Source organism: Leptodactylus fuscus, chromosome 5 (assembly GCF_031893055.1).
Source record: "Leptodactylus fuscus isolate aLepFus1 chromosome 5, aLepFus1.hap2, whole genome shotgun sequence".
NCBI lineage: Eukaryota > Metazoa > Chordata > Amphibia > Anura > Leptodactylidae > Leptodactylus > Leptodactylus fuscus.
The window spans coordinates 36,386,083-36,413,203 of record NC_134269.1 but is presented as its reverse complement, the minus strand read 5'-3'; the positions used below and the strand labels follow the sequence as shown (position 1 = coordinate 36,413,203).

At 45.4% G+C, this 27,121-nt stretch overlaps 2 protein-coding genes across 3 annotated transcripts; one reads left to right on the top strand and one right to left on the bottom strand.

The window, feature by feature from the left end:
- The first annotated feature begins 5,541 nt into the window (after positions 1–5,541).
- ANKRD39 (ankyrin repeat domain 39) lies at positions 5,542–11,103 on the top strand. The gene is made up of 4 exons (XM_075272916.1): positions 5,542–5,705; positions 8,471–8,574; positions 9,515–9,718; positions 10,742–11,103. Exons 1-4 carry the CDS (start codon positions 5,594–5,596, stop codon positions 10,877–10,879), a joined length of 558 nt encoding a protein of 185 aa, XP_075129017.1. The 5' UTR covers positions 5,542–5,593; the 3' UTR covers positions 10,880–11,103.
- A 113-nt stretch (positions 11,104–11,216) lies between these two features.
- CNNM3 (cyclin and CBS domain divalent metal cation transport mediator 3) lies at positions 11,217–27,070 on the bottom strand. Of its 2 annotated transcripts, XM_075272910.1 has the most exons (9): positions 25,630–27,070; positions 25,097–25,240; positions 20,783–20,935; positions 19,537–19,706; positions 19,367–19,463; positions 19,153–19,259; positions 17,945–18,086; positions 16,599–16,666; positions 11,217–11,564 (listed from the first exon to the last, which is right to left on the bottom strand). In XM_075272910.1, the coding sequence occupies exons 1-8, from the start codon at positions 27,068–27,070 to the stop codon at positions 16,617–16,619; spliced, it is 2,304 nt and encodes a 767-aa protein (XP_075129011.1). In that variant the 3' UTR covers positions 11,217–11,564; positions 16,599–16,616. The 2 variants fall into 2 exon arrangements, with proteins under 2 accessions (XP_075129011.1, XP_075129010.1); XM_075272909.1 differs by lacking the exon at positions 16,599–16,666.
- Positions 27,071–27,121: the final 51 nt, after the last annotated feature.

Here is a 27,121-nt window from a genome sequence, read left to right as displayed (position 1 = left end):
ACTGATCTCAATATGGGAGTGATGATGAAGAATACAGAACTCTGCTTAGAACATGGCCCTCAATTCCTTCTTATGTGCTCTTCAGGGGTATTTGATACACACAAGCCATTATATGAAGAGCCCCAAGTGAACACTGTCTGTGTGTATAAATCCTGCACATCTTGTTGTTCAGCTTCAAAGGGGTCTATAGAGAAAATACCAAAACCCCCTCCCCCCCAAAAAAAAAAAAGTATGCTCAGTAGTTCATTCAGAATGTGTGAATTTTCACAATGTAGGTGACTCTATACAGTAGGGGGATATTGTCTCTTTGTCCCCACTTTAAAGGTAATACATCTCAGATGGGCCCTGGTATGGTAGCACACTTCTAGTGAATGGGCTGAGCTGTGAAACCAAACACAGTCACTACAGAGGTGCAACAGTGTGCCAAGTAAGTAGTGAGGAGGCCGCAGTGCTGCAACCGTGTCATACAGCTAGGGGCTCGGTGGTCGGACCCCTGAATTGATGATCTATGCTTTGGATAAAGACAATAAGTTCAGAAAAACCCCTTTAGCTAGTGGGGGTGCTGTCTGTGTAACCCCCACAGATCTTATACTGAGGGTAGGGCTAGGTTATCAATGCTAAAATTCTGGAAGATCTCGAACTCAACAAAAATGTTCCCAAAACTAGACAAACAGAAGGTCCACCAAATGTAACCCGTACTGGCGGATGAATCTTCACCATCGTTATATTCTAGAACAGCCCTTTTTAAGCAGATATCCCCCCCCCTCTATTCCAGGTTTGCTCAAGTTTCCCCTATACATTTGTCCTAATCCTACATTTCCTTTCACACGTTCTGGTTCCTCTCCTCCTCCATTAATAGCTCTGACACCCAAACTCGCCCCCTCCCTCCCAACATATGTTCCCATCTTTTGGTCCCCCGACCACTTTCTTTTTTCTTCTACGCCTTTTAGTAAAACAAAAGCAGCTTTGACAGGTGACACGGTTTGGTCGGATTGTTTCTTGCTCCAGGAAGCGCACACCTGTATTGTTGACCTCTATTGAGGACAAGCGGCCATTTTCTCACTCTTTTATGCCCCCATTTAGCTTTTCTTCTGCCAGATGTTAGCGCGTATCCCTGCAGGGGTCAAAATGGAAACCTTCCTTCTGTGCGGAGTTTGTCCGTGTGTTCAATGCATTACTATAAGAATTTCCTTCTATAGAGGCAAACAATATGGCCGTACTTCCTGCAGCGACTCTTACAATAAAATGTCCAACACTAGGAAACAGCCAGTATATCTATGTACCCCAAACCGTTACCAGCTGGTGCCCATATACCTTCTATAGCGTCAGCCAATACTCTGTGATCTTTCTCCCAACACCTCTATATAGTTATGTGGGGTCAGTGTGAGGGGCCTTGAGGACGACACTGGTGCCATCCATGTGCATGTAGCCATGTTTAGGGGTAATGAGGATTGGCGGGACGCCGCATACACAAAAGATGGTCAGTCCTTCCAAATTAAGCAAGTTTGGACAACTTTTATGAGTATGGGGTCAATGTTCACATCTGCATTGGAGACTCCATTGCAGAATCTGCTTGAAAATTTGACTTTTTCCTCCATGGTTTCAGCATTAAAAGGGTGGACCCCTGCCAGACCCTAATATAGTCAATGGGGTCCATCGAACGAGACCCTAATATAGTCAATGGGATCCGTCGAACTGTGTATTACCACTTTTTTAGCGGTCCACAGTGTGGAGATATAATTCTAATGTGACCCTATTGTAATTCACTAATATATAACAATATTTAATCTATTAGGTAGAAATTCCTTTATAAAAAAAAATACATTGACTACAAGGATTTTCTGCCTCCCTTTAATGGGATCTGTATAGAGCTATAAAGGTGCCCCTACATAGGTGTAATAGTGTCCCATTACACCTCGTACAGCACAAAGCCGAAATCTCATCATATACCGGTACATTTGGCTCCAGCAAAAGGATTCTTGTGCAGAATCTATAATGTAAAGATAGTTTCCATGACAACTTGCGCCACAAGATGAGATGTTACGTTGACATTTGGCAACGGGCCATCCATTTGCTGCTGCTGCATTGTGTTGCATGCGTCAATATCTAGGTGGGATGCAATGTCATGCCTGGGGTAGCTGAAAGCAAGTGTGTATGTAATATATGGATCCTTATATCAAGAGTAGCTTGATCTTATATCTTCTGGTTGTTGCGGGGTTAAAAGCGCCAGCTACAGCAATGCCCATAATCTGCTCCGGTAATACAAGGCGCCCTTCTCTTCCATACTCCTGTTACAGGATGGTACAATGAATATTCACCCATGTGGTCATGGAAAGAGCCAGGAATATATCGGTATCAGGATCGAATTGGTGAATCCCCCAGTGGACCCCTGAGCCAGGGGGGCTACTGGGCCTCTAGCCCCCAACCCTTGTAACAATACACTCACTGTATTACAACATCATAGACCGCCTTTGTCCTAGTGTGTTATACACTGATGAGCGGTGTATCTGAGATGAGATGTAGGCAGAGAACATGGAGGCGTCCTCTATCCTGGCTCCTTACTGTCGCCGAGTGTTCCCCAATTCTCTTGCTCACAGATCTAAGGGGGTCCTAAACTAAAGCAAGATCTAGATAGCAGACTAATCCTCAAGAAAACGGGAAGGCGGTAATAGTTCCATGTAGTCGTATACTGGGCCCCAGAATCAATTCCATTGGTGGGCACTAGGCTTATGTTCACAATGACGATTTTGGATCAGATTGAATTCAGCGCACTGTCCGCTTTTCCGGTATATGCCCAGGTGCCGGAGAGATCCCTCCACTGTCAGAAGAGTGGCTATAGAAGAATACTGTCAGGGGGCACAAGGCTATAAGGTGAGATATCATTGCTGATACTAACGGCAGCAATAACGCCAACCCAGGGGCAAACCTGCTCCTTTCGCCCCCGAGGCGAACTACAGAAAGCCGCCCCCCCCCCCCCCTGCCGGGAGGAGGGGGCGGAGCGGAGGGGGCGTGGTGGATCGGAGGGGGCGTATCAAAGTGCAGGGGGCGGGGCTTAGCGCCGTTCGCCGGCAGAGAGCAGGCACGGAGACAACCTGCTCTCTGCCTGAGCGTGAGAGGAGGCTGCTGGAGCAGCGCTGCTCCAGTGGCCTCCCCAAACCACCGCTCGGTGCTTGTCCTGGACTGGCTTAGGTAACCAAAAATGCCGCCCTCCCTGAGGCCCTGGCATAGCACCGCCTGAAGCGCTCGCTTCAGGTCGCCTCATGGGAGGAGTTTGAAAACCCCAAGGTGCAAACCGGACAGTGCTCTGAATTTCTAACGGTGTATAATACCATCAGTGTCAGGAAATGTGAAAGATCCCCTTTAAAGTGTTAAAAAAAATAAATAAATAATAATAATGAGAATTTCTATTTCGCAGCATCACATTCATAGGATTAGATATTTTAGGTCACATGATCGGTGCGCCCGTTGTTGGCGTACAATAAGTAAACTGGCGATTCACCAGCCATTATAAAAATTTGCTCTACTAGAAAAGTGGCGAGAGATAAGTTGTAGAGAATCGTGCCCGCTAGTAAGTCTTAGGCCTTCCCTATTCTTCCTGCTTCTGCAGCGGCTGGGAACATTTACTTGGAAGGGGACTTGACATATCGCAGCTGCTTAGATAAGATAATTCACTTCCCGTGGGAGAGGGAGAACTGGAGACTGTTTTCTTCTTTCAATGGTTCCCAGGGACTGTTTTGGGAAACAAGCCACAGCAATGGGAGGTTTAACCCCATACTATATCGGTGCCTAAAGTCACTTTTTCTGTCCAGTTGTCACAACATCTGTTAGAAAATGTCAATTCCTGAATAATGAGGGGGCATTCATCTCCACGGGGCGATGGTTATCAGTGTGCGGGGGACACCATGGGCACAAAACACGATCCAGTGCTATATATGTAGTGCAAAATACATCCTAAACTGTGTTGGGGGCAACATGAGCCCTGTTCATCATAAGATGGATGTGTAGCCATGTCCTGCTCTGGGATCTCCATGTGTAATGCCAGGAGGCAGCTGTAATGGTGGCAGCCGTCCGCCGTACCCCAGAGGATATATTATCTATACCTCACCATCTGGCAATGTGGAGGGACAATTTGATCATTTTAGAGAATTTTTAGTGTGTAAATGTGGCAACAGTTTGGGGAAGGGGTTTCCTGACTTGAAGGGTACAAGCACCATATAAAGCTGTGGAAAAAAATGAAGCAAAGACCCCTCACTCATCAGTAAGTTACCCCAATCCTATAAATAGCGCTGTGTCGGCCATTCCCTACTGAGTACTATAGGATAATAATAATAATATAATAATAAATTTTATTTATATAGCGCCAACGTATTCCGCAGCGTTGTACAATTTGTAGGGTTCAAATACAGACAGAAAGATACATTACAAAGAAAGTCATTTCACACAATGGGACTGAGGGCCCTGCTCGCAAGAGCTTACAATCTATGAGGTAGAGGGGGTGACACAAGAGGTAGCAGGGGCGGCATTGCTTATACAGGGTCAGACACTTCTGTAATAGAGGTGACTGTCATTACACAAACATAAAACTGTATGAGCCGTCACCAGTCGTGTCCTGTAACATGTGGATGGAGCTTGGACATATAAAGTTATCCTGAGATGACATCATATCATGTGGGGTAATGTGGGAGCGGGGACAGAGGAGGGACATAGGATCATCCAGTAGGCCCCGGCTCTGCTACAGTAATACAGTAGTGGTCCCACTGAAGACACTCAAGTTTGAAGGTTCCTATGGTTAACTTTCTAGTTGTTGGAGGGTAGGTAGTCCCGAGGAACCCCGGACTGACAGTGGAAATGGGGGTGACCAGGACACCCCTGTAAGGATGGTGCTATATACATTACAATAGTAATGGTTCAATGTCTTGTGAGGACCCAACCTTAGGCTAAATTCACATGCAGCAGATTTATTGCACACATTTCTGCAAGCGTCCCATTCATGTGAATAGAATAGCCAGGATCTGGCGGCAGGCACGTGGAGTTATCTCCCTTTAGATGAATGGCGCTGATTTTCAGTCACAGATATTTCTGCAGAGTGTGAATCCATCCTTACAATGGCTGATGTTAGACATTCAGTGTCATCTGCACATGAGCTGTGTGAACTGATGCCAACCCTCTCAGCAGATACAACCCAGACCCTGCACTGAGGCCCAAATACTGCAGAACTCACCCACAGCACAAAAGCGTGACGGCAGCGCCACCTGCTGGACAAGTAAGGAATATCTCATAAAAAAGGTTTTATCTCGTTAATATTTTTAACCAGAAAAAACACTTGCAACGCTAACACTTTTTAATTATTTCTTATTATAATTTAATTCTGAATTATTTCCTTAATACTGTTAATGGCCGGGACTCGTTCGGACGCGGATATAACGTGTAAGAATCAAACTAATAGAAGTTCGCCATCTGCTGGACATTTTAAGGTAATGCAGTGAAGCCGATGATTGGCTGAGGTTTCTCCTCCGCTGATTGGCTGCCCCGGCCGGCACTTCTGGGCCCAGTCTGACATGGCGGCTTAGAGCGTGTAGCATATTGAGGAGCCATGGACTCCAGGCATGGCTGCTCCTCCTCTCCTGGGGTGTGTGATGTGTGCTGCACCGGAGGAGCCACCCAGGGTGTCCGGGAGACGGTGCAGGAGATGGACTTCCAGAGAGGTAACTGTGCTGGCCTCGGCACCAGATACATGCACCTCACTGAAGTCCTGGCCACTACACTGGCATGCTGGTGCTTGTAGTCCTCCAACTCATTGCACCTTTGGGTTCATACTAGCATTGGCTGGCTGCTTTTCTGGACCAGAACAATGGACAGGCAGACTGCTAAAATAGCACATGCGTATGGCGCCCGACGTATCCTATTGACTATGAGGGTGCTTTCACATGGAGTAACGTGCCGCGTGATGTGACACGTATATGGCGTGAGAGTTTGCGCGCTGTGTACACTCCCATTGATTTCAATGGGAGTTAGGATTGTATACGCCACGTTATTTTGTGGCCGCAAAATAACGCGGCGTATACGATCCTAACTCCCATTGAAATCAATGGGAGCGTATACGGCGCGCAAACTCTCACACGCCGTATACGTGTCACATCACGCGACACTTTTGTTGGTTTTATAGGGCAAAAATGAAAAACACTTTTAAATCAACCGGGGCATTGAGAGAAAAAACAAAATCATACAATCCCCGATACTCCGGTGTCCTCCCATGCACCCCGATTCTTCAGGTGGCTTCTCCCGGGTCTTTTATCTGAGTTATGCTGCAGCTACTGATTGGACTCAGCTGTCACGTGACCACTAAAGCCAATCGGCGGTCTCAGGACTAGGACTCGTGATGTCACAGGTAGTGACATCACAGGCCCTTTGCTGACGTGGCTTCAGCTGAACTCTGGAAGAAACCCGTTCAGCAGAAAACCGGGGACACGCCTGGAGGACGCCCGCCCCCAGCTGATCTATAAGTTAAAGGAGTTCTCCGTTTCTGATTGGACAACCCTTTTAAACTGAAAGTGGTGAATGAAAAAGCTGCAAGACTTTTTCGTCTACCGATTTAATTTTAAGGTGCGCTCACACTAGCATTAGGCTAGGTTCACACTTGCGCCATGCTCTGTCATTCATATATGCCGTGGGACCTGGATGACAGAGAGCCCGTCCACTAAAACAGTGGTTACCCGCAGACCCCTAGACTATAATGGGGTTAGTGGGTTTCCGCCGCTCTACTGTAACCGTGCAGGACTTTTTTCTCTGCTGATTTTCGGTAGAATCTACGACGGAGACTCCCAACGCAGATGTGAACAAAGCCTAAGTAGTGCCCATTGCTACCACTCATTACAAAATGCTATCATCGGACGACTAGGCTGCAGCGAAAAAGCTCGGCGGGAAAATCTGCAGTGGAAAAGCATTCACAGAAAGTCCATAGAGGTTTCCGCTGCAGACTCTCTGCTTCCATTATACCTATACACCGTCAGTGTTTCTGTAGGTATCAGTGACAGGCTGTGATGTCCAACGCCGCAATGGTATTAGAAATCTCGGCATTTCTGCTGCACTTATTTACCTGCGACGTGTGACTCCTGTATACTTCAGAGTGACTGTAAAATGCCGCGCGTGGCCCCGGTCTCCCAAATGTCTATTTCTTTAGTGGACGTAGTAATGCAGGGGGCAGGACTTTTGGGTCCCTTCAGAATAACGTAGTGTAGATGGACGTTAAGCGTTAGTTCTAAACATTAAATGGATTCTACCATTAAAACTTTTTTTTTGTGTGGATAAGACGTCAGAATAGCCTTTAGAAAGACTATTCATCTCTTACCTTTAGACGTGGTCTCTGCACCATTCCTTAGAAATGCTGGTTTTTACTGGTATGCAAATGAGTTCTCTCGCAGCGATGGGGCCTTCCCCACCGCTGCCAGAGAAGTGTCTCCAGCGCCGCCTCCTTCTTCGTCCGCCACGTCATCTTCAATATCTTCTTCCGGCGCAGGCTCGTACCTTATAGCAGAGCAGACTGCGCAGGCACACAGGCCATGGGAAAAGGGCCGCTAACAATACTGTGCAAGCGGCCATTTTCCCGTGACCTGTGCGCCTGCGCAGTCTGCTCTGCCCAAGGCCCGAATCCTAGAAGTTACGAGCCTTTGTCGGAAGGAGACATTGAAGATGATGCTGCGGACGAAGAAGGAGGCGGCGCTTGGAGACACTTCTCTGGCAGTGGTGGGAACGCCCCTATCACTGTTTAAGCGCTGGGGCCCGCCCCCATCGCTGCGAGAGAACTCATTTTCATACTGGTGAAAACTGGTATTTCTAAGGAACGGCGCAGTGGAGACCATGTCTAAAGGAAAGAGACGAATAGCCTTTATAAAGGCTATTCCAACGTCTTGTCCACAAAAAAAAAAAAAAAAAAAGGTTTTAATGGTAGAATCCCTTTAAGGGGACTCTATAATTGGAAAAAGTGCTTTTGAGCTAAACACGTGTTTGAATAGCCTTTATGCTACCACCACCTTTACATCTTCTGTTGTTCCTGCCGGTTTTTTTAAGCCACTAAGGCCTCATACCTTTAATACCGTCCGTCCACTGCTTGTGCTCTGTCTTCCCTTGATATTCCTCAGTTCTCAGTTCAAAGCTCAGTTCTCCAGAGAACTACATCAAAATGGCCACTTGAACATGCCCAGTACTGGCCGAGCGGCCATTTTTGTGTAGTTCTCTGGAGAACTGAGCATACTGAGATGTATGCTCAGTTCTCCAGAAAACTTCACCAAAATGGCCGCTCGGACAGAACTGGAGAACTGAAGCCATGGCCTCTTCACTTTCTCAAAACCTCTCAAGTGTCCGTAAACATTACAATGTGTCTTGTGTGCTGGGGATGTTCATATGACTTACACTGAGATTCCCTGTGTATTGAGGTCGGTCTATGATCTGATATAGATTCTGATTGATCCAGGTATATGGTCAGCCGCTATGGATGGAGACCTGGAGCGGGTGCAGCGCTTTATCCAGAAGGGGACAGATGCCAACCTGGCTGACAACTTTGGTTACACGGCCCTGGTGAGATGAGTGTTGTCTTCATTACTTGTCTCTGTTATTTTACATTCTCCATCCATATTGCAGCCCCTGAATGGGTCACATCCTTATTGTACCCCACACAGGACTCATTGCACCCCTCTCTGTAATCTCAGACACTATATACCTATTGGGGCTGTTTTTATGTATTATACCTGCCGTACACATGGGGTAGATTTGTTATTTTTGCGCCAAAAAACTGATGTAAATTTTCTTTGTGCAATAATATGTAACTTCTTCACCACTTTTACACTTATACAGTTACTGTTTTGTCTCTCAACAGAGCCACATTATCATGTGCTTACTATCCTGATCTGTTAGAAGAGCAATGACTCAGTAGACATTGTAGAATGTCTCATGTCTGTATACCTTCCTTCATCCTTCTCCATAGACTTCGTTGCAAGCTGACTAGTCAGTGTACAGACTTCTCAGGATCCCATTGACTATAAAGGGGTCTGTTATTTTACTGGACACAATATGACCACGTAAGGGAAAACCTAGGATTTAACCTATTGTGATTTAAGAAGAGATCAGATCCAGGTCTTGGCCATAATACTGGCTACTTTATGCAGTCCTTATTATGGCGGCAAATCCCATCGTAATTGGGTTTCATCACCCAGACATCATAGCTCCCAAGTTTGGGTCATTTGGTCAGGATGGGATTTGTAGCCACTTTATGACAATCTGAATATACCCCAATAGGCAGCTCTCTGAGTCTGGCCCCTATAACATGTCGGCCAGCTGACAAATGTTTCACCCACTTAAAATGGATTTTGTGACCATGAGGCTATGATGAGCATGAGCACAGATATAGGGTAGTGGGTTTGTAGTTAGTTTTTTGGGGCAGGTCTGGCAGATACCACAGTCACTTCATCTCTTCAGGCTTGTACATACATGACTGCCATGTTTTTTGTTCCTCACATAGCACTACAGCAGCCGTCACGGACACTTAGCAGTGTGCAGCTTTCTTCTGAAGAGCGGCGCTGACAGTAACGCACAGACACATGGGGGCAGCACCGCTCTGCACCGCGCAGCGTACTGCGGACATCTCCAAGTAGTACAGCTCTTACTGGAGAACGGAGCCGACCCCACTAAGGCAGACTCTGATGGGAGGACCGTGCTTCACAAGGTAAGGGATGGGGAATATCATATACTCATACTGTATAGGAGTATTCTCTTATAACTGGTGCTCAGTGACCCTATAGGTACAGCCTCAGCCAATATCTTATAACAATGCACTCTTAGGGTAAGTTCATACAGGGTTTTTTGGACCGGAACCTGAGTAGTAGCTGTGACTGGATGCCAGTACAGTGCACCAGGATACAATTGCACACTCGCTCCAAATTAGGCCTAAATCAATGGAGTGTCTTCAGACAGATGTCACAAGGTGAATCCGCCTGAAAGAATGAGCTGGAACAAATGGCTCCCATTGATTTCAATGGGAGCCATCTTTTTGGTCAGGATTTTGAGGCGGATACGGCCTCAAAATCCTGACAAAAAAAAACAGTGTGAACTTACCCTTAGCTAGATTTTACTGAAAGGAGTTTTGCTGCTGTGAATTGATAGGCTGGGAAGACACATTGGGTACTGGCCACTATATACAATGGTTGGAAGCCAGTGTCAGCGGTACAGGAGTTGTGACTCAAATCCGCTGTGACCACCAGTCTTCTTTGGCTTAACCATGGGCAGGCCCACTCTGAGTTGCCTGCATTGCACCCATGTGTGGGCTTATGCTTACAGAAGTTCCCCAAGAAGATCATTTATAAGCTATCCATGTGATACATTACCACCCCACAGTCCTGACGGTCTCGAGCCCCGTTTCTTCTCACTGTGGTTATGAATGGATGAAGCCTGTGCACCGCTCCTCCATTCATAGGATGCAAAGTACAGCGCTCACCTGTTTTCAGCAGTCTCGGATACTGAATGGAGCAACAATGCACTCATCTTTATTAAAGAGTACAGTGGGGAGGAACAGGGAGCCCTTTACCTTCTAGTCCTCCTATGGCTTGCATCTATTTTATGGCATGGTTCACACATAATATGCCCCCATCTACTCAAACTACCAACTCTATATATTTTGGGGTAGGTACTCCTTGGCCGTGCGGATTTGTTTGCTGGTCCCGTACATTGACATGTGCTGTTTCTTGGACAGGCAGCAGAAGGCGGTCACCGGGAGTTGTCCATCTTTCTTCTACGTCACTGTAAAGGTCTCTTGCATTTAAAGGACTGCAGAGGACACACGGCCGCCGACCTGGCTCCTTCCACTATGGCTGATGTCTTTTCTTCCTGAGACTTCAGGATCAGTATTTAGCTGACAATTGGCATCATCCTACATGCCTATAAGGTGACACAACCGTCATGGATACTTTGCACTGGACAGATGTCTTCATTACTTGATCTGGTTGGGTTGCCAAATCCTGTAAATCCTTTTACAGTTACCACACAATACAGATCATGAGGATAAATTGTTTTCATTGTCATAAATGCTTCCAATTTCCATATCCCAGCCCCCGATTAGCTTAATACAAAATAAACATATACCATATCTTGTCTATAGATCCTATAAAGTATGAATACACCCTACACCTTCACAATCTTCAGGCTTCCCCTCTATAGGAGAGTTGGTAGTAGGGCTGCTCTAACACTAGGCGACTGTCTACAGTTACTCCGAGGACGGAATATCTTCAGGAAATGTCTGCAGAGCTCCAGCTACAAAGGATGTGACGTCCCTGTGGCCTGCCAGGGAAATCCATGACACTAATGCTTTCTTTACACAGTAAGTAGTTCATTGTATAAGAATGGCACATTGCAATGGCATCGGTAAGACACTGTCCACTCCACAAAGGAGTTTCTGCGCAAGGTTGATCCCAGGCTTCTGTGGTGAGGTAAGGGTGTTTAGGGTGATGAGCCCTCTGCTCTCCGCTGCACGCCAGCACTCAGTCTCACTGCATCTTTCTTTACTTCCATCTTTATATCTGTAGGGTCAAAAATACTCATTTTATCAGGTTACATGGACAATATGATTTACAGACAGACTAAGGCTAGCCAAAAATGAGAAGCCCTGACAATGTAGTAGCTAAAGATCCTTATTGGTAGCCCCGTGCTGCACAGCAGACCCCAGAAGTGATAGTAATGGCACATTATCCATTGTGCTTGGCAACAAGTTGAAATCTCAGTTCTAAACCTGGGCGAAGGGTTAATGTCCTATGCCATCCATTTATGATCGGGTGGTGGTCTGAGTTGGAATTGGCCACAGAGTTGATTTAGGAGGTCCTAAGGAACACTGATATAGTGAATGGTCTCGTTTTTTTAGGCAGGAGTGCAGACTACACAGAGATTAGACAGAATGGAAAGATGGCTGGTGCAGAGCACATATACCTGAATAAAGCCTTAGATATTGGATATTGCCCATTCACCTTCCCTCCAGCACAGTGGTCAGGGCGCCCCAGTCATTCTCCTTGTGGTGGGTGTCGCACTGGTCAGACCACCATTATGTATAAAGTGATGGAATTTATTATTACATGGTAACTTTTTTTTTTAATGTAGATTGTGAGCCCCATATAGGAATCACAATGTACTTATTTTTTTCTCCTATCAGTATGTCTTTGTAGAACGGGAGGAAATCCACACAAAAGCGGGGAGAACATACAAACTCCTTGCAGATGTTGTTCCTGGCGGGATTTGAGCCCAGGACTCCAGCGCTGCAAGCCTGCTGTGCTGACCACTGAGCCACTGTGTTGCCCCAGTAGCATCTCTTTTTACCAGTAGTCTACCACCAACAAAATCACTTGTATATCATGTATGTGCTATGCGTGTAGTGACCATATCTTGCTTGTGGCAGTGCTAGCGCAGTCTTGCTGCTGAGAAATGCAACTTCTATTCCATCTGTATATGAGGATTTGGGCCACACCTGCTGGAGAACCATATTGTTTTCTGGTTGCTGCATATCGTGGTCTATGGTACATGTCAGCCATTCTATTCTGGTGGTGAACACAACCGAAACCTGGGTGCTCCAGTATGTGTGGACCTGCGGTAAGTGCACCAAAACACTCAGGCCCGGTTTACATCTGCATTCGGGTTTCCGTTCAGGGAGTCCGTACAAAACATGCAGTTAGAAAAGTACAGCTTGCAGGAGTTTTCTCTCCGCATGTTTCGTGGGGAAACCACACAGACCCCATTACCGTCTACGGGGTCTACTAGTTTAGTTAGGTAACCGCTTTTTTATGCATTTGGGTTTCCATTACCCCAACCGGACTCCCCAAACACAGATGTGAACCAGGCCTCACTTGCGTATGGAATAAAAGTTGGATTTCTCACCAGCAAGACTGCACTGACATGTCGTCACCATCCAGCCCCACAACAGTATATCATTGGTTTACAAGTGATTTTGGTGTTGGTAGACTCCATTCTCCATACATAAGCTGTATTAGTATACAGAGCTCAAACATGAGGCCTTACAATTTAGGACTAACCCAGCTGCCAATGTTTATTTCAGAGATCAGGGAGCGGTGTGATGTCTTGTTCACCTAAATTAATACACAAGAGCTAAGCTCTGCATCATGGATAATAAGATTGTTCTATACTGGTAGTTTTCGAACTAGTATAATCTCCATATTGGCACACAAGTGTACACGTGATTAATTAATAGGCCAGACCCTCCTTAATAAATCTATCACTTGCACGGTGTCTAGGAGAACAATGGATTTGCGAAAACATTTCTCATATATCCGTGGCCAGATTTCCAAGAAGGAAGAACAAATATCTTCTTTCTTAGTGATCATCAGAATCTGGCTGTTCCGGCTTGCCAGGGTGCTTTAGGCGCCTCACATTTCAGGATGGTCCTGTTCACCTGCGGGCAGACAGAGCTGGCCACACTGCACCTTCTGTTACCTGTCGCCCGGCTCCTCTAATAATACACAGAACACTGTAACCCACCTGACAAACAGAGCTTTATCCATGGTCGATGGAGCTGCAAACCTCAATGATAATATTACAAAAATATATTTTTTCTATTGCATAAATCAGTGTACCACCAGGATGATGAATATGGCAAAGAGCAACAGCGATACTCTGAAAACCCAGCGTGACCAGCAGACAGGGAAGCGCAGAGAGATGTGTATGGGATTGTCTACACCGTCATTCCTGTGCAAGCACAATATACTCACAGGAATATTATAAGAATTCCATCTTTGCAAAAAAATACTACCGTCACCCCATAGGCCAAGACCCTGTGGCAGCCCCTTTTGTGTGAGGTGGCCCCTCCATGTACAGGTGATCACAGGCATCTGGCTGCTGCTATAAAGCATTAGGTGGCACTAGCTGGAACCAGTCTGTTGTATGTGCAATGTCTTCACCCTCCTGGTTCCCACGCGACGGAAACGCTACGGTTTGCATGCAGTGGAACCACCTTGGAAAAAAACGCTGCGTTTTACAGTCACTGCTGCACTTTCCCTCTATCAGTATGTCTTTGTAGAATGGGGGGAAATCCACGCAAACACGTGGAAACATACAAACTCCTTGCAGATGTTGTTCCTGGCGGGATTCGAACCCAGGACTCCAGCGCTGTAAGGCTGCAGTGCTAACCACTGAGCCATTGTGTTGCATGCCCCCTACTCCTGCAGCATTTTTTTGTTGTGGATTTAGGCCCCACAATGCAGTGGAAAAATGCCACGGAAATGCATTTTCTGTATTTTTCTTTTCTTATTAAATCTATAGGATTTCCACAGATAAAACTGACATGTTGTGTTTTTCAAAAACACAGCTTTTCTGCAGTGTTTTTTTTTTCTTTCTACAACGTCTGCATGGGATTAACCAGAATCTCATTCACTTTGCTGGTACTGTAAAATGCAATTTTTTTTCTGCTGCGTTTGTACAACGTTGGGCATTAGACTAATAGTGCGTAAGTGAGCGTGTCCTTCAAGGTTAACCCTCAATAGCATCAGACCACCTGTCTAATTATTGGGACACCTACTGATCACAAGAACGCGGTTCCTGTTTAAGTGTAATGTTAGTCATGTATGTGCGCTACTGTCTATGGGAATGATAAAGATAACCAAGTACAGCACTTGAATTGGGTGGCAGCGCATAGGAACACAAGGACTCCTTTTCTTGTGATCAGTGAGACCTCCAAAAATCAGATTCACTTTTTACATAGTGGTGGTTCCCGGGAAGTGTAGGTTGTGAGCCCTATATGGGACAGTGACTGAATGTCTGTAAATCACTGCAGAATATGATGGCGGTATATAAGAGAAATAATTAAGTACAGTGCAAGTCTGTATGTGCTCCCAGCACTCATATGCTGCCAGAACATCTGATCTGTGCAGGGCCAAGTTGCCTGTGTATAAGTTATCAATATGAAAAAATTATTTGGGGCCAGACAACAAGTTTAAGTAGCTCATAAATCTCCAGTCAGTGCACTAGATGACAGGTCACTTCCCTGTTTTAAAAAGTCTTCTACCTTCCTCAGATGCAGCCATTGGTGCCGTCCTCTAAATCCTGAGTGACCATTCTGCAGGACCATAAGTGTGTTATACGTATCTATTATAAAACTAGCTCTGCCTTTTTAGGCTGGGGCTACGTGGCATGGTGTGAAGCTGTGGGGGCAACTAAACAAAACACACAAATCCAGGTAGTTTTTGCTTTGCCATACCTGCAAAAATGCAGCTTTGTCTTTGCACTGCCCTTGACAAAACCCACAGTAATACTTTACATACTCCAGGGTTAAACCCAGCAGAGCAGGTCGCTTTGCACTGTAGGTCTTCGTCATGTGAATGAGATTTGGCCCCTCCATTCCTGAGCGAATTGAGTGGTATTCGGCTACACAACAAGTACTTTACACACGTCTATAGAACTAACAAGGCAGTGGCAGCCGGGTGACACAGTTATAGCAGAGAGCATTCATGAATGCACCATACTGCCCCTTTCACACCGCATGGCGCATGTCTTTTCGACCATTTTTCTGTGGTTGCTACATTAGAGTACGGTTCATGTAGTTCTATGGAGTACAGAGCATACTCAGTAGCTCTGTACTAGCATCACTTATGCGGAAGACGACAGAGGAGGATGTGTGTGGCTGTAGAAGAAGGGTGTCACTGGAGAGTCTTCAGGTAGCACAGGGGACGCCCCCAGTGCTGTCTGGAGACTCATTTGCATACGCAGAAAACTAGGAATATCACCGGAACGGCGGTGCGGAGAAGAATTGTAAAGGTAGGGGAAGAAAAGCCTTTTATAGGCTATTCCTACGTGGTAGTACTGAAAAAAGTACATTGGGTAAACGTCTGAGAAAGCCGGACTGCCGTAGCCCTTGGGCTCCCATATGGTAATATTAATCCCTTGAATTCTGCAAATCCTTTGAGCAAAAGTAAATGAAATGCGTGACACAGAAGAAATCACATTACACTGGTGCCTATTGGGGTGGAATAAAGCACAGCAAGCTGCAGTTTTTAAAGGGAATCTATCACATTGGCTTCTCCATCCAGTATGAAAACATGTAAATTGAGTGTATGTAACTAAATCATTTCTGAAGACGTTCCGCACGAAGAAACATCCTCATGGTTTACTGCGTCAATTTCCAATTATGGAGAGAAGTGATTTCAATGACATAATCTCAACAGAGAAGACACAAGGAGAGAGAACCTATAGAGGAGCCAACAGGCTTCAGGCTACGGGAACCAGTCACTCCAGTTATATTAGCCTGGCTATAAATATCTGAGAGAATAGAAACATACTAGAAAGGTGAACGGAGGTAGAAATGTACATGTACACATTCAGGATTTGCATGAGAATTTGTATACGCACCAACATATTTCAGATTCTCCTACATGGACATGTGGACTTCACACTTAGAAATCTCCACGTAATCCTGATCACGTGCATGTACCCCAAATAGGAGAATGATGCCATGATAGATTCCCCTTAACTCTTAATGTGCACGTGTGAACTTGCAGGAAGCAGAGGAAGATGATGGGTGTACTGATCATCAAGCACAGTGTATATAGGTATATAGTTACCTCTGCCTTTACCAGCTATTAGCTGACACTCTCAATTGTGCCCATAACTGCAGTGTTGAAAAGAAGTGCTGGAAATAGATAGGGTTACAAAGAGATCAACACATGAACGGGCAAAACTGGGGCAATGGTAAACTGTACTTTGTGTCAGGGCCCTCTTGGGTTTCGGTCAGAGAGCGCCCAAAAACTACTGACTGGCGTGATAGGAGCTTCTGGACAACTACATGGTTTACAAGCAGATCTGTTCCTTTTCATTGTGTTGTACTTAGCGTCTGCCTAACCAAAGCTTACAGCATCTGAGACAGTGGTCGTAGTTACATTATTCTGTCTTATGTGGGGACACAAATACATTTGGTTCTGCTTAACAAGGGCGTTCTTTTGATGCACCTCAACTGTAAAGTCTGAATCCATCATTGTTCCAAAGCATTATTACCTTGGTCACGGGGTCTCAATAGACTGATTGATCCCCCTTCTTATATGAAACTCCTTGGGTCCTGCGGTTGCTATTGACTGCTGCAGCTATGTATTAGGGCCGTGATGGCGAACCTATGGCATGGGTGCCAGAGGTGGCACTCAGAGCCCTCTCTTTGGGCACCCATCCGTGGAGCAGATTATACTGTGTGGGGTCCATTGTAAAGGAGATTTGACTGTGTGGGAGTCACAGTGGAGCAGAAAGCTCTATAAAGCCCATTCGTAGGACCATATTTTGCAGCTCTGTATTTGTGTGCAATTGTGGATCTGCACATTATTAAGGTTAAATTGCAGTGTTTGCACTTTGTGATAAATTAGTGGGTTTTGGGTTGCTGTTTGGGCACTCAGTCTCTAAAAGGTTCGCCGTCACTGTATTAGGGTAAGGCCCCATATTGCAGAGATGATGCTTTTGCTGTTTTTTTTGAGCAGCAAAATATGGAACTACAAAAAAAGCATCTTTTCTGCAACGTGAACATGGAGGAAAATGGTGCTGAATTTGGAGTGGAATTTCAGTCCTGAAAAAAAAAAACTCCCATTGACTTCAATGGGTTCCTTTTTCTGCTAGCAGAAAAAGGAACCCTTGAAGTCAATGGGAGGCTTTTTACAGGTCTCAGAAGACAGGGATGAGAAAAAAATTAAAATGATTACCACAATGTAAAGGCTAAAACTGGCTGTGGCAGTAAGGGGTTAAATCTTGGATCATCACTGTGATAGGCCTATTAATAATTGGGATTTCTCCATTATACTTCATGTAATCTGCAATATGGTGCTCATTGCCTGGCAAGAGATTCTACGTGAACTACAGATCCATAAGGACTGACTGTACTGAGGATTGGTAACAACACGCAGCACTAGCTCAGTTTTGGGATTTGCCTTACCCGTGCCTGCGCCAGCATTCTTATCATTCAGGAGCTGGGTTTGGCTGGTAGGAAATATCTTCAGTTCTATGCTGTCTGGAGACTGGGCACTGGTGTGGGAGTAGGAGGTCCGGAGAGCGTTCAGATACTGCAGCCGGGAGACCTGGGGAAATAAATTAGACATTCACCATCATATCTGTATGTACAACAGCTCAGACACTATCAGAAGGATTTGTACAGCCTGTACCTCGCCAAATAAAACTAAATATATCCCATAACACCATGAAATCCTTTCCTTATGGCTCACGTGTTTCAGCAACTTAAAATTGTGAAATGACAAAGACAAACTTTCAATGCGTGTCCTGGACTTCAACATGAATTTTATCTCAACCTCCCTCTCAACAATCTATGGCTGGAAGGCAGATTGCTGGGACAGAAACCTCTCTTCACTCTATAATGGGGACATGCTAAGATAACATGTTACTTGCATCCCATTGGTCAGCAGTAAAATCGGTATCAGACTAATTACCTTGCAGAGCTGCTACTACACTTTTCAAAGATGTCTTCCTTATTCTGCATTGCAGCTCCATTTTCATAAAAGATAGGAAATTATTTTATTGCAAATTAGCTGAAAAGGGCTTTAGCGGCGTGTCGTCTTCTACTGCGGCTTCACTCTCAGCTCTAGATAACCAACCCTATCTGTTACCAACTTCACTCCCATTTTTTGAGCGACATCTTCCACTTTGTCTGGGTGGTTATCTGGAGCAGACAGTAAAGCCCCGGCTAGAGAAAAAAATGCCCCTAAAGCCATTTTTAACTAACTTGCGTAACAATAAAATCCTAATTTTCATGAAAATGGAGCTGCAATGCAGAATAAGAAAGGCATATTTGGAAAGTGTACAAGCCAAAGTAGGACCATTAGCGTGATACCAATTTTCCTACTGAGAGACTCCCTTTAATCTGCACATACGTATGACATTAGGATTGGCTAGAAAGCGGCTGACCAGCCATCCATCAGATGGTTTGTTCACACAATCCCAGCATCAACATACCAGATGAAACTGGACATTCAGGGGCAAAGATAAAAATGTAAAGAAACACTAAGAAAGTGGCAAAGCATCAGCCGAAACCACCTGATGGCAGGTAGCCATTTTGGCAGATGGCCGGCTGCTATGAGCCATGCTGCTATTTACATGTAATTTTTCACCTATGTGTATGGGCAGCCTTACCTTTATTATCTGAAGGTCAGATAAGGCTCTTACAGAATAATCTGGGCAGTAGTAGCCAGAATCTGGAGACTCCAATTGGTCTTGACCCCCGGTAGGAGACTGATGAGCTAAAAACAAGAAATATAACAATAGATCCTGTATCTACAGTTCTAGATTCACGCATTAGGATGAATAGCGCTCTGGCTCTGTAATAACATGTGTATGTCGCTCTCACCTAACAGACAGGAGTTCAGTGCTGCCACACCATAGTATGTAAAGGCCCCATTCTCAAACTTCAGACCTTCCTTTCCAATTTCCACCTGTACTCGACCCTATAAGTACAAGGTAAGATCGTTGGACTACAGAATAAACCTCCATAAACCGTGTTTCTCCTCATACACCTACCTGCAGAATGAGAATAAAGTAGTCCACAGGCTGACTTCTCAAGTACAGGTAGTGCTCAGGGGCAAGGCGGTCACTGTCATCGAACTTTACCTCTTGTGTGACCCCTGGTAACTTCAATAAGTGCAGGAGGACCTTTTCTGACACCCGGGAGGTGCTGAAGAGCTCCACTTCTACAAATGGGAGGGAATCCAGTTACATCAATTTCACAACACTACAGCTAAGTGACATAGAGCGTACATTACAATGGATGCCCCTATACATTAGATTGTGGAATCTTACACATCCCTAGACATTGTTTCTAACCAGAACATCTGTGTCCAGAAGTTAAGATGTTCCACAGTCTAATATTGTAAGAGTACATATTGATGGCCTATTCTCCAAGCAATGGAAGAGGCCAACAGCGATTTAGTGTTTTATCCCTGCACCATTGTTCATGGTACTGCAGCTTGCCCCCACTCAGCTCCTACCAGCCAAATACTGATGATCTGTCCTACTTATACCTCCTTCCAACCTGCATAACTAGGTACATTTGCCATATAGAAGTCTTGGAAAGAACACTGACAGTCTGTGACTGTATACAATGTCAGCACGCTATACCACAATGAGATGTAAGCACATGAGGGGTTTGACAGTGATTGACGCCCCCCATTGCTGACATGGCTGTGAGGTGCGGATTGTCTTGGCAGCTAATGAAGGCCTTGAGGTCTGCCATCTTCTATGTTTACAGGCAAAACACACTGCAATACAGCGATCAGAAGATTATAGAAAGAATATAAGAAACGTAACAATAAAACTCTATGGAGCAGGGCTGAGTAGAAATCTCATGCCATGGCTTATTGATTTATTGCCTCATTCTGTGTATTATCAGCTTCTTATCTACAACCTAGCAGTATTAAAAAGAAGCAATGAATAGCAGAGTGTAGCTGCAGCAATTATTTGAGTGTCTTATCTATCTCCCTCCTTTTTTACAGACTAATATGGAGAAAGTCAAGTGGAGAAGAAAACATATTTCTTTAATAAGATATATTACAAAATGTCTTATTTTCACTTGCACTATTCATTTATGAAAAATTGTAGAGGTGCACTTTAAATATCAATAATTTGTAAGAAATGTTGCCTGCACTGTATTCTAGGCCTCTCCGATGTGTGTGACAAGAGGGACGTTCCCTAGGAAGAAGGTTATCAACTGGGATGATAGGAGGAAAAGAGACTGAAGTAATCCTGCATAGAAAAACTAGACACATACCTTGTGATAAGAAGCGCTGTGTCGCCAGTAAAAGTTGGGGCGACAGCTTGACTCTCTGCTCTATGTCACTGGTCTTGAAAAATGACAGGTCTTCCCCGCCACGAGGCATTAACATAGGCTGCACCTTGGGACGCTTCTTCTTTACATTCTGTTCTGCAAAGATGATAAAAGGAGGACACATATCAAACAACTACCTACGTGACTTATCACCCAAATGGTACCAGCGACCACCACACCATACATCATGCAGATTCTACAGGAATAAAGTATAAGGAGCCTGAATAATCACTAAATGTCACCATATTGAAGTTCAGAAGTTATATTTCATTATGTCCTCCTGACAGTACAGAGACTAAATAGCATATCAGGCAGCAAAACTATAAGCATTGATTGCTCAGGAGTGGTGGGGGCTGGAGAAAAAAAATTCCAACCGGAATTATTGGAGCAGCACCTAATAAATGATGTAAACAGTGATGAAAGGTCCTCTGTTAAGGCCAGAAAACTCCTTTTGCAGTTAACCCGCTGCAAAGTAGAGTAGCCGTGCACACCCCACTTATGACAAATGGATAGGCAGCTCTTACTAACAAGCAATGCTTCCCATGTTGCGCGCTGTTATTTTTTTTCCTTTAGGTGAATAGGCAATCTTTAAAGAGGACATTTCACCACTTCCAACAAATCCAGCTCCTTGCACTATTTAATAGTCACTGCTGCACTGATTCTGGGACAGTTGGAAATTTTTCTCTAACCTCCGCCATTCCTGAACAATCAATGCTGTTAGTTGTGGTGTCTGTTATACTATTCAGGCTCTATACTGTCAGGTGGGAGGAGTCAGGCAGGAGCAGACAATGGGTGTGATTGTGAGCTCTGACATCGGCTGCCTCTGATTGGAGCTCTGAGTCACGCCCCTTGTCTGACACCGCCCATCTGATATTACAGAGCTTAAATATTACATCAGTCACCAAATTAACAGAACTGATTGCTCGTGAATGGTGGGGGTTAGAGAGAAAATTCTAACTGCACTGAAATCAGTGGAGTGGTATGTATTGGCAGATGCTAAGAACAAAATTTGCAGAGATGGTGAAAAGTGCTCGTTAAGAAAAAATACAAATTACCTCCATATAAAATGGGCACTACATGTTTAAACCAGCCCCAGTACTTACATATATGAACAAACTCAACACTATTAAGAACTGACACTTAACACTGCGTAGAACAGTCTGTAAAGGTCATAAGCGTTGGCAACGGCCCTAATGTGACTTGGATGATGTACAGCAATGAAGGATTAGAGCTAAATAAAAAAAAAAATCCTCATTTACATCCCTGACTTCAATGACGGAGGTGTAAATTCTGCTAAATTTAGTTCACCAAGCAGCCATCAGATGGGCACCATCTCTAACCCTCTTTATTCATATTGAACAGACTTCTCTACAGCCCTGGATGAAGCTCCGTGGGCAGTAGGACGTCTACTGCCATCTGAGGGCCTGAGCCATGTGGAGATAAATAAAGCAATGTAACTATGCCCCAAGGGAAACGGAAAACTCCTAATATATTTTATTTGGCATGAAATATTTTTCATCTTATATCTTAAGATCTTCATATTTCCCGGAGAACTGGATTTACATCTATGAGCAATGAATGGACAGCTCAGTACATATAGGCCCATGTTCACATGTATTGCCTCTGGTGTAGTTTGCCAGTATAGAGATGTCATACTGGAGTGACACAGGCCCAGATTTACTAAAATGGTAGTTAGACAGTGTAAACTTAGACAGGCAGCATGAAAATACACCAGTGCGGACGGGTTCACATCTGCGCCCGGTCTCCGTTTATACAGGTCTCCGTTTCCTGCCCGAAACTGGACAGGAGACGGAAACCTGCAGGTATTTTTCAAACCCATTCATTTGAATGGGTCTGAAAAGTGTCCGGCCGTGAGCGCCAGTGAGTGTTTTATGTTCTCCGCAGCGAATCCGTTTTTTATTTTTTTTTAACCGGACACAGAGTTGGACATGCAGGACATTGTGTCCAGTTAAAAAAAAAAAAAAAAAACGGTTTCGCCACAGAGAGCACAGAACGCTCACAGGCGCTCACCGGCCGGATACTGTCTGCAGAAGACGGAAACCCAACAGACGGAGATCGGGCGCAGATGTAAATGAGCCCTGACTGATGTTGGATGATACATCTGGAGTACCTTAAGACTAGCTAGTGTATGTTTATTCCACCTTTTAGTTGCTTTAGACCAGAATTTTACGACACAATTTTAGCAAGCCATGGAGCTTTGAAATGATCTTTCATGTCCTCTTGCATATGCAGTTTTTCTATACCGCTAGAAAGCCGACAGTGCACTGAATTCAGCGCACTGTCGGCTTTCCCGTTCTGTTCCCCGGGGCTGGAGATGTTGGTGCCGTTAGTTTCGGCACCCATCTCTGCCCACTGTCAGAAGGGTGTCCCTGACAGTCTAACTGGGCTGCGAGGAACACCCGTCCTGACAGTACTGTCCATAGACTTGTACTGGGAGAGCATTCCTCACAGCTCAGCGTCATTGCTGAGCGGTAAGTAACGCTCCCGCTTACAGGACAGGGCTATAGACGAGTGCTGTCAGGGGGGGCGTTCCTTACAGTTCAGCTATACTGTCAGGAACGCCCTCCTGACAGTACTTGTCCATAGCCCTGTACTGTAAGAGGGGGTGTTCCTTACCACTCAACAATGACGCCGTGAGGAATGCCTCCCCCTGACTCTAAACATAGTACAGCACAGCGGTATGGACGAGTACTGTCAGTAGGTGCGTTCTTTACAGTCCAACTAGACTGTCTGACGGTGGGCAGAGATCAGTGCCGAAACTAACGGCACTGATATCTCCAGCCCAGGGGCACATAACGGGAAAACACACAGTGAGCTGAATTCAGCGCACTGTCGGCTTTCTAGCGGTATATAAAACCGCATGTGCAGGAGGACATGACAGGTCCTCTTTAACTCCACCTCCATTTTCTGAGAGTCCACACCCACATGTCTATCAAGTCAAAGCTTTTTAACCCAAACTAGATGTGTCACACTGCACCCGTATCTAGTCACAAGCACAACAGTAAATCTGGGCTACAGTGTGCAGGATCCAAACTGTATCTCCCAGCATTCCCTGCTTGCTGGCTCAGTGTCTGCAGTAAGTTCGCTCTGAGTATTTGCTGTGTGGGCATACCAGGCATTAAATGATGTAGAATCACTAGGGGGTAAGTGTTCTCCTGCAGTTATAAAAGCTACGCTACGATGGATACCTGCCAATGACAGACACTTATGCATATGATGGCCTAACCGGATTTGAACCTCTTGCCCCAGCACTGCACTAGAGAGCCAAACAGCAGTTCCAGCCATTTTTTGTTTCCAAGAAAATACCTTTAAACCATTTGCTTGAATGATGATGCAGTTGAATATTAAATTACCAAATACTCAGGAGAAAAGACAGCAGTGATTTTCACCGCCGCTGTATTACCAGATTCTCTATACACAGTGCTGAACAGGCGTTGTGTATTGAATAGAAGCACTGACAGTATCGATACCTTTGTTAGTATGGGGGGTTACTTAACTGATCATATGATCTCCATACCAGGAGGCAGATGCAGGGTATATACGGTATACTAGCCAAGCAGGCAGGAACACTGGGTTCTCTCTGGGTGATGGCTATGCTGAATGTCAGTGAAAAATTATGATGTTTATATACGCAGTATATAAAACCGCCACTTGGTGTTTACAGTACACAGCAACATGCAGTCATTTTCCTTACAGCCACTTTCTCCAGCACTGTTCACCGATAGAAATGGCTTTCTGCCCTGCTTGCTGGAAAGGAGCAGATCCTCTACACTAACATGGCAGCACGGCTGAGACTTCTGCTGCAGGGGAGTAAGAACAAAATACATTGGCTGCTAGTATCGTACAGATCATGATATACACCATGGACGTGTAGAATAAAAAAAAATAAAAATGTATATACATATATATATATATATATATACACACACATATTCACAAAATAAAGATACAATTTATAATTTTTATGCTACATGTGAGTGTACCCTAAATAATACACGGCCAATACAATACAGGCGTATGGTACCTACATGTCAGTACAACATAGTGCTGAAATAATACTGCTGTGGTAATAATACCATAGTTGGTGTTTTGCGTGCAGAGGTTTATGGCAGGCATTATATAGTGGGCACTAGGTGATGGCACCCACTAAATAATGGAAATCACAGAGCCTCTGCACTTTACATATGTATGGCCACTTTAAACCCCCAGCCAAGAAGAGTTTAACCCCCTGCTTACTGCAGTCATCCGATTCATCCAGGATCTCTGATTTGATTATCTCTTCAATAACATCTTCCAGAGTGACTAGACCCATTACTTCATAGAACGGGTCTCCTTCCCCTTCATTGTTCACTTTCTGTACAATGGCCATATGGGATTTGCCTGTGAAGACAAGGTATAAATACATACAAGGTGTGAATAAGGAGAACATGTTTTCAGGACAGCAAGGCACAAGGGACGTGATGATGTGATATTTTATTAGAAGTAGGTCACAGCAAGATGAACGGATACTGAATTGTACCTAGCAGTGATAGCACCGGCACCTACCTTAGCTGCAGGTTCTAGGGGATGATGATTTGGTAATAGAATAGTTTTCATATCTCTTACTGTATGTCTCTACCATCACTGCTGGAAGGCTAATCCATGAATCCACCATTGTGTTGACCTTTCCCCACTATTCGTCCATCTTCTGCTCCCACCCCAACTGAATTATACTCCCCAACTATACTTTATTGAATACACTCATATACAGACACTACGTTGACCCTCACCCTTCTTGAACTCCTCCAGCACAGCGTCCAGCTTGGTGTCACTGAACACAAAGTGGACAGGGTGACTGTAGAAACGTGTAATGGTGCTCAGAGGGGTGCAATCTTCTGGATCCACAAAGGCCAAGTCTTTCAAATACAGGATGTCCACAATGTTGGAGCGCTCGTTCTCATACACTGGTATACGGGTGTAGCCGCTCTCCATGATGCTGGACATGGTGTTAAAGTCCAAGAGAGCATCGCTAGGTAGCATGAAGCAATCGTTCACAGGTGTTAATATATCTTCTACCGTCCTGTTCCTCAATGCTCCCTTGCTGAATTCATCCCGCACTAGCTCACTGTAGGGATCTCCACATCTGGCCAGTTCTAAAATTCTCAATCTCAAGCGACAGCAGCTCGGATCTTGCCCAAAAACCTTCTCAAGGACCCAGGATAGGGGAAATGAAACAGGCACAGGCAAAAGCAGAAAGAATTGGGTGAGCCATAGACACTTGGACGCCAACCATGGGCCCCAGACAGAAGTTATGGCGGCCGGCAGGGCTTCTCCAGCAAATAATAGCAGTCCAGCTGCTGAAAAAATAGCACCAGCGATTGAATCTATGGCACGGTACAGCAGGACGGCTACAGCTGCGTTAGTAATACAGCACAAGGCCAGGAGAGAAATAAGGGTGTAGCCGCCCCATCGAGTCCTGAGATAATCCAGCCGAGTAGCCCCTAATCTTTCGGAGGGTGAGCCCCAGTCCTTAAGGATGCCGAGTTCTGGAGGTTCAAGAATTAGGGTGCTCAGTTGGAGTCCTCGAAGAAGGCCGGACAGTAGTACACAGAGGGCTATGAGAACAGCTAGCAGCCATACATCCATATAGTCTTCCTGCGAGAACTTTAAGCCCACCGCCTGAAGCCTGGAGGAGGGTGAAAACAGGGCACAGGGCTGTCCGGCCATCACCCATGGCGGCTTCTCTTCTTCATCCTCCGCCACTGCGATAACGGTGTCCCCACCTGGATACAGACTCCATTCTGCCCCCTTGCGAATACACAGGGGATATACAGAGCTCTTACCCCCTCTGACCCCATCCTGAACCTTCACAGTGACCAGGCTGGAGTGTTCACTGCACACCACAAACTCATCCAGCAGATGTAAGGGAGAGTCTAGTGCAGGGCTGCAGCCTTGGCCCCCAGCGGCCCCAATGGACAGCCAAGGCCAGGTATCATTCCGTAAACCTGAGCCATAGAGACGGAGACGGAAAACAGAGCCAGGCCGGGCCCTAATGACACCTCCGCTCATAGACACTCCGCTTCCATCTTCCAGCCGCAGCCCTAACACCTGGGCCTGGTCACCGGCCTCACCTACTACCGATGCCGCTCGTGTTACCCCTAGTCCAGCCACTAGAAGAAGCCGCACAGCTGCAGCGGCCATGTTGGTGGAGGCAAAAGCCGCCCCACACATACAGTAAGGCCAGTAGCCAATCATATAGCGCCGCTGGGACTGCAGCCTAAC

Excerpts from the sequence above, each read along its gene's own strand:
- ANKRD39 (XM_075272916.1), top strand. The coding sequence starts at position 5,594 with ATGGACTCCAGGCATGGCTGCTCCTCCTCTCCTGGGGTGTGTGATGTG. Across the intron at positions 5,706-8,470 it reads GGAGATGGACTTCCAGAGAG|GTATATGGTCAGCCGCTATG; the intron begins GTAACTGTGCTG and ends TGATTGATCCAG. Across the intron at positions 9,719-10,741 it reads GGAGGACCGTGCTTCACAAG|GCAGCAGAAGGCGGTCACCG; the intron begins GTAAGGGATGGG and ends TTTCTTGGACAG.
- CNNM3 (XM_075272909.1), bottom strand. The coding sequence starts at position 27,070 with ATGTGTGGGGCGGCTTTTGCCTCCACCAACATGGCCGCTGCAGCTGTG. Across the intron at positions 19,464-19,536 it reads ACTTTATTCTCATTCTGCAG|GGTCGAGTACAGGTGGAAAT; the intron begins GTAGGTGTATGA and ends TTGTACTTATAG. Across the intron at positions 19,260-19,366 it reads ACTGAACTCCTGTCTGTTAG|CTCATCAGTCTCCTACCGGG; the intron begins GTGAGAGCGACA and ends TCTTGTTTTTAG.